The sequence below is a fragment of the Aquarana catesbeiana genome, linkage group LG03 (assembly GCF_042186555.1).
Source record: "Aquarana catesbeiana isolate 2022-GZ linkage group LG03, ASM4218655v1, whole genome shotgun sequence".
NCBI classification, from domain to species: Eukaryota; Metazoa; Chordata; class Amphibia; order Anura; family Ranidae; genus Aquarana; species Aquarana catesbeiana.
Genome location: NC_133326.1, coordinates 185,683,260 through 185,690,998, shown reverse-complemented (window position 1 = coordinate 185,690,998; position 7,739 = coordinate 185,683,260). Strand labels below are relative to the sequence as shown.

Below are 7,739 nucleotides of genomic sequence, written 5' to 3'. Positions count from 1 at the left end.
TCACACTTGTGCAATGCAGGAACCCTGCGAATCCACTGTGGGTTCCCGCATCGCACCTGACTCGCATGGCAGTTCACACTGCCATATGTGAACTGCTGGGAGTGTCAATACATTGTTAATGACATCCCCATTTCAGCTCACATATCACACTGCGAACTGACAGTTCAGACATGAATCGGATCACATGGGTGTAAAATATATGATTCTGGTGCGGACCAAAAACAGGGTCTTGTGTGAGTTTGGTCCAAATACGATGCAATATCAGCCATACTATTTGTATTTGTAATTGCATCACAAGGACATCTCATGCAGTACAAATCACATGGGTTTCCGCAGAGCGCACATATGTGAACTGGCACGGAGAGTGCAAAATCTAGTACAGCTCTGTATAGAAACCAATCAGCTTCCAGGTTTTATTGTAAAGTTTAACTGAACAAGCTGAAGTTAAAAGCTGATTGGCTACCATGCACAGCAGCACCAGATTATGCACTCTCCAGTTTTAGTAAATCCCCCTTCAGCATCAAAAACCCACTTAAGTGAATGCAATGCAGAGCCCTTTTGGTTTTTATGGCGTTAATAAAGATATTATTTACAGTCAGTAATGGTTGAGCTGCTATATAATATATATATATGTGTGTGTATATATATATATATATATATATATATATATATATATATATATATATATATATATATATATATATATATATAAAATACCTGGAGGGTATTTGTATTATCCAGACTTTGCAGCAATTCCCTATTTCTTGTACAAACGAATGTAAATTTCCATAGATGTCCTGCCTTTACACCTCGGTGTGTCCTGTACATTACTGGTAGCCGGTGCAGTGTCACAATGACACAGCTACTACACAGGCTGCCCTGCAAGGAAATGTCACCAGACAACCCGGGGTGGGCAGAGTTAAACCCTCCCGGGTAACCTTTTAAGTGACGAACGATGCATTGTGGGTATTGTAGTCCGTAGAGGCGCGTCTTTCTGCTATTCCCCAAGCCGTAGGACTACGAGTCCTAGCATTCCTCGGGAGAGCTCTTCCATTTGCGCAAGCGTACTGGCGTCCTATCAGCTGCTTCTCCCATTTCAAGGAGCTGATAGTTGCTCAAGTCACAGCAAGAAGACTGCAGCTGTTGGATTGGAAGCTCGGTACAGGATTAGGAGTCATTGGGCTGTCAGTGGAGGAGAGGACACAGCACAGAGGTGAGTGACATGAGGGGAGCCTGTATTAGAGGGAGAGGTCACACAGGCACCAACCCTGTGTGATGTACACTGCCCTGACTGCAGCCCAGGGTGAGGGTGTATATGGGGTAAGTATTTGTATATACAAGTGTGGTAAGTGGACCTCTGCCAATGAATACATATCGCCGTATACAGCAGCTGGACCGATATTTTTTTTTTATCATCGGTCTAGTCACACTGAACTCCATTATCAGTCCTGTGCAGGCAGGAGGAAGCGTTGTTTCCTCACCAATCACATGCCTTGTCACATGTCTGATGAAGGGGTTCTGCGCAGCTCCGAAACGTCCCACTTTATTGTTGGTGATGTGATCATTCTTCAATAAAGAACCGTTTGGACGCAATTTGAGGATCTGTGGTGTACTGGCGAATATCTACACCTGACCGTATATTTTCCCATCCTCCCAGCTGCAGATTGTTACAGCCCCCGTCTTTTTAGATCCTATTCCAGGAACGTGTGCGAGAGGGATATGGAAGATTGCTCACCAATCACACTGCAACAGGTGGGAGGCTGATATTATTTCATATTCCTGATATTTGTACGTTATACCATGTACTTGTGTTTAAAAAGTATCCTGTTCTCGTTTTCTATTTCGTCCTTTCTGTGTGATATACTTGGTGATTCTGCATGTCCCACTAGCTTCTCTAGTTCAAGCTGACCCCACCAGGACATTGAAGCACATCCCATCCCAGCGTGGTCAGTATTCCGGCTTTGCTGGGAGAACAGCCTGCCTGTCCAATGATCAGACTTGTGAAAGCTGAAAATTGGCCTGGCCAGTAAGGTGACGTGCGCAGTATTGAAGTGGTTAAACTGAATGGGTTGTTTTACAAGGTGAGGGTTCACATAAACACAGGTGTCAAACTGGCGGCCCTCCAGCTGTTGCGGAACTATAAGTCCCATGAGGCATTGCAAGGCTGACAGTTACAAGCATGATGGGACTTGTAGTTCTACAACAGCTGGGGGGCTGCCAGTTTGACACACCTACCCTAAAATATACAGTTGGGTAAGATTGAAGGAGAAAAATCTGCACAAGGGCTGTACTTGCATTTACAGTGCCTTGTAAATTTATTTTATTGGGATTTTATGTGATAAACCAACACAAAGTGGCACATAATTGTGAAGTGGAAGGAGACTGATAAATGGTTTTCAAGGGTGTTGTTGGTTTGTTTTTGTTTTTTATACAAATATCTGAAAAGTGTGGCGTGCATTTGTACTCAGGCCCCCCGAGTCAATACTTTGTAGAACCACCTTTCACTGCAATTACAGCTGCAAGTCTTTTTATGGATGTCTCTACCAACTTTGCACATCTAGAGAGTGAACTTTTGGCCCATTCTTCATTGCAAAATAGCCTGCCACAGATTCTCAACTGGTTTTAGGTTTGGACTTTGACTGGGCCATTCTAACGCATGATTATGCTTTGATCTAAACCATTCCATTGTAACTCTGGCTGTATGTTTAGGATCATTATCCTGCTGGAAGGTGAACCTCCATCCAAGTCTTTTGCAGGTTTTCTTCTAAGATTGCCCTGGATTTGGCTCCATCCATCTTCCAATCAATTCTGACCAGCTTCCCTGTCCCTGCTGAAGAAAATCCTCTCCACAACATGATGCTGCCACCACCATGTTTCACAGTGGGGATGGTGTGTTAGTTTTCTGCCACACATAGCGTTTTGGTCTCATCTGACCAGAGCACCTTTTTCCACATGTTTGCTGTGTCCCCCACATGGCTTCTCGCAAACTGCAAACAAGACGACTTATGGCTTTCTTCCTGTCACTCTTCCATAAAGGACAGATTTGTGCACGACTAATAGTTGTCCTGTGGACAGATTTTTCCACCTGAGCTGTTGATCTCTGCAGCTCCTTCACAGTTACCATGGGCCTCTTGGCTGCTTCCCTTGCCCGACCTGTCAGTTTAGGTGGACGGCCATGTCTTGGAAGGCTTGCAGTTGTGCCATACTCTTTGCATTTTCAGATGATGGATTGAACAGTGCTCTGTGAGATGTTCAAAGCTTGGGATATTTTTTTATAACCTAACCCTGCTTTAAACTTCTCCATAACTTTATCCCTGACCTGTCTGGTGTGTTCCTTGGCCTTCATGATGCTGTTTTGTTCACCAATATTCTCTAATAAACCTTTTGAGGGCTTCACAGAACATCTGTATTTATACTGAGATTAAATGACACAGGTGGACTCTATTTACTAATTAGGTGACTTCTGAAGGCAATTGGTTCCACTAGATTTTAGTTAGGGGGTATCAGAGTAAAGGGGGCCGACTACAAATGCACGCCACATTTTTCACATATTTATTTGTAAAACATTTTTAAAACCATTTATCATTTTCCTTCCACTTCGCAATTATGTGCCACTTTGTGTTGGTCTATCGCATAAAATCCCGATAAAATACTTTTACATTTTTGGTTGTAACATGACAAAATGTGGAAAAATTTCAAGGGGTATGAATACTTTTTTCAAGGCACTGTAAGTATAACTTGTGCTGGCTCCCCCCCCCCAAAGCCTCATACACATGGTACGATTGTTGGCAGGGGATTGTCTGTTGACAGACTGTTGTCCTAAAATCTTACCGTTTTGTACGCTCCTTTTGACAATTGTCCAATTTTCCGCCAACCAATGTTGCAGTAAATTGTAAATTTTTGGTGGACAACGGTTTGACGTCAGATTTTTGTATGTTCAGTACACAAAAGTCGAAAGTACAAACATGCATGCTCGGAATCAATGCTCACCAAACACGAAATTAGCAGAAGGGGCCCAAAGGGTGGCGCTCAAGAGCTGAAATTCCTTGTAGTACATCACTACGTTCGCGTTTGCTGCACGACAATTGTGTAACCTTAGAATGCAAGACAAGATCCTGAAAATTGGTAATTACAGCGCTAAACCCAAAATCTAAAAAAGCAGCTACATAAAAATGTGACAAACATAGAAAATCGAAGTATTAAGTGATGTAGCACTAACTAGTCAACACAAATATGTAAATATATGTGAAATAATACATAACAATGATAATGATTCATGTGAAAAAAATCAAAAGTCCATCTATAAAGCAAAATGGTTGAACCGGAGTGAACCAAACACTCTAACAACCAATAGAACATGATTCCAGTGGTGAATGAAGTATATAGTACTGTCCAACGTATGCAAAAATGGAAAAAACAGAATGAAACGTCCAACACTGGATGATGGGAAATCACAGTTAAAGGTGAAACACTGTCCAGTGAAGAAACATCAAAGACGGTATGTCAACAACAAAGAGAGATGTATATGCTGCAACAGGGGAATGTGTTGAAGACCCATTGGTCGAAAAGCATACGGCTAAGCTCATCATCTCCACATTGCCCAGTATTTTTATTCGTGATCACTATTTATTGTTATATGCTGGTTTTTAGAAATAAAATACCTTTTTGACCTACACTATGTGGAAGCCATTTCCTTTTCCACATATCTGGATGTGAGTGGCTCCACTATCCAGTTGAATCCACCATCAGGATCCAATCTCAATGCCCTTTTGATTGGAGGTCCGTTTGGAGGTCACTCACGGTTCCCCTGGATTTTGTCCCAGAGGTATCCAATCACCCTGAGGTCCACACATTTGCCCTTTGTGGCATCCTGCCTGTTTGACTCTATGTCGCTGACATTGGAGTCCACCTGTTCTGGTAAGAGCATATACATCTCTCTTTGTTGTTGATGACATACCGTCTTTGATGTTTCTTCACTGGACAGTGTTTCAACTTTAACTCCTGTGATTTCCCATCATCCAGTGTTGGACGTATTCATTCAGTTTTTTCCATTTTTGCATATGTTGGACAGTACTATATACTTCATTCACCACTGGAATCATGTTCTATTGGTTGTTAGAGTGTTTGGTTCACTCCGGTTCAACCATTTTGCTCTATAGATGGACTTTTGATTTTTCACACGAATCATTATCACTGTTAAGTATTATTTCACATATATTTCCATATTTGTGTTGACTAGTTAGCGCTACAAGACAAGATACTGGCACATGCCCTTAAGACAAAAATCAGATGCTCGGTTGGCCAACATTCGTACCGTGTGTACGAGGCTTAAGAGTGCCAACTATGCCTGCCCTTTCTGCCCTCCTTCTCCATTCTTAGAAGCTGTACTACAGCAATGAAAAAGGCTCTTATGTTTGGAGGAGGCAAACCTTGTTCATTCACCCATCCTCTATTCATAGACCGTGTTCCATTGCTGAAAGCCATAGTACAGCTGCTATGAATGAAGGAAGAGGGCAGAAAGTGTGGGTATATAGTCAGCTTTCTTGAGGAGTGCCTATGACAGGTCCAACGATTGTCTTAACCCCCACGGCACCAGAAGATTATGGGAGGGGGGCAGAGGACTTCAGAGTTTCTTCTGAGTTTGAAGGTTAAATGGGAACTGGTGCACTGGCTTAACTGCCAAATTCAGCTGTGTGAGTGATACTGTGCATATCTATTTACTTATAAAGTCTGTGTCACGTAACTCGGAGCTGCTACAAAAAGATAAACTGCTGTATGGGGTTGAGGGACTGTGTATGAGTGTTTACCTCATTTAGGTGCAGTCAGTTTAGCTGAGTTTAGAGAAAATAGAATTCTGTGTGTCCAGGATCTAAACCCTCTAAAAACATGTTAATGAACCTAAACCTGTTTTAGGGCCCATTCACACTGCCATCACAATCGCAAAAATATGCTCCTTTTTTTTTTTTTGCCTTTGTAAAAATGGGGAACCAACTAGCTAAGTTCTGTAATTTTGTGTTTATTTCTAATTAATAAAATTTCTGAATTTTGTAACTAGCATGGTAGATAATAGCCAGCCAGATTTGATATTCTTATGGGAAATACCACATAAATGTTAAAGTGGTTCTAATAGCGCGCCCCCCCCCCCCCCCCCCCCCCCACCCTTAATTTACCTGAGCCCGATCTTAACTCTCTCCCTCCTCATTGGCTCACACAATTGAAGCCAGTGGGGGGGGGGGGAGACACAATGGACACACAGAGCGAGGCTCGGGAGTGAACATGCATGATTGCCCCCATAGCAAGAGGCATGCTTTACGGGGACTTGGTGGGGGGGCACTTACACCCCCTTCCTGCCCAGACCAATTTTCATTTTTCAGCGCTCTCACACTTTGACAATTACTCAGTCATGCAACACTGTACCCATATGAAATTTGCATCTTTTTTTTTCACACAAATAGCTTTCTTTTGGTGGTATTTAATCACTAGTGGGTTTTTTATTTTTTGTGCTATAAATAAAAAAAAAAAAAATCCGTAAATTTTGTGAAAAAAATGCCTTTTTCTTTGTTTCTGTCATAAAATTTTGCAAATTAGTCATTTTTCTTCATAAATTTTGGCCAAAATTTATACTGTTACATATCTTTGGTAAAAATAACCCAAATAAGTGTAAATTATTTGGTCTTTGTGAAAGTGTTAGGGTCGGTTCACACTGGGGCGACTTGGGATCCGACTTGTACGCCCTCAAGTCGCCCCAAGTCGCCCCAAGTCGCTTTGCATTTAGATTAACATGGTAGGCAATGGGAGCGTCTTAATTGACACTACTGAAGTCGCTCCGACTTCAGAAAAGGTTCCTGTACTACTTCTATCCGACTTGTAGGCGACTTGTACCCATTCAACTCAATGTAAGTCGCCTGCAAGTCGGATCTCTCTGTAAAGTCAAGCGACTTTGCAGAGAAAACCCCTCCCTCCCCCCCCTCCCTCCCAGAGAGGTGATTGGCCACAGGCAAAGTCGCCTGTCATGGAGGCGACTTCAAGTCGCCTCGTAATTTGCCGAAGTCGCGCTAAAGTCGCGCTAAAGTCGCGCTGAAGCCGCGTTGAAGTCGCGGTACAAAGTCGCGCTAAAGTCGTGTTGCCCATGTGTGAACCGACCCTTAGAGTCTACAAACTATGGTGCCAATCACTGAAAATTGATCACACCTGATTTACTGAAGGCCCATCTCATTTTTTGCGATACTAATAAGTCAGGAAAATACAAATACCCCCCAAATGACCCCTTTTTAGAAAGTAGACATTCCAAGGTATTAAGTAGCATGGTGAGTTTTTTTTTTTTTTTTTAAGTTGTAATTTTTTTCCCACAATTCTTTGCAAAATTAAGATTGATTTATTTTTTTACAAAATTGTCATATTAACAGACTTTTACACAGCCTGGCCACATACAAAGGCCCAACATGGAAGTAGCATCTTCAGGCGTTCTACAAGCATAAATGACACATCTCATTTCTCAACCACCTATTACACTTTTGAAGGCCCTGGAGCACCAGGACAATGGAATTGCCCCCAAAAAATGACCCCGTTTTGGAAAGCAAACGCCCCAATGTATAATGTATGAGGCATAATGAGTCTTTTGAATGGTTCATTTTTATTCCAGAAGTTTTTGGAAAATGTGGGAAAAAAAAATGAAAACGCATATAAATTTTTTTTTTTTTTTTTTTTTTTTTTTTCACAAAGTTGTCCATTTATCAGAT

General features: G+C 42.0%; 1 protein-coding gene across 5 annotated transcripts in view; it reads left to right on the top strand.

The window, feature by feature from the left end:
* The first annotated feature begins 1,058 nt into the window (after positions 1–1,058).
* SLC26A5 (solute carrier family 26 member 5) overlaps positions 1,059–7,739 on the top strand; it is a 149,898-nt gene continuing 143,217 nt past the window's right edge. The window contains exon 1 of one of the 5 annotated variants that reach the window (XM_073619613.1): positions 1,059–1,213. Coding sequence is in view for 3 of the 5 variants with exons in the window: in XM_073619614.1 (XP_073475715.1) it covers positions 1,276–1,320 (45 nt within the window). In the remaining 2 variants the exon portion in view is untranslated. Of the gene's footprint in view, positions 1,214–1,247; positions 1,321–1,388; positions 1,753–7,739 lie in introns of those variants that run through there. The other 4 variants (XM_073619614.1, XR_012242828.1, XM_073619610.1 and 1 more) reach the window with 4 other exon arrangements.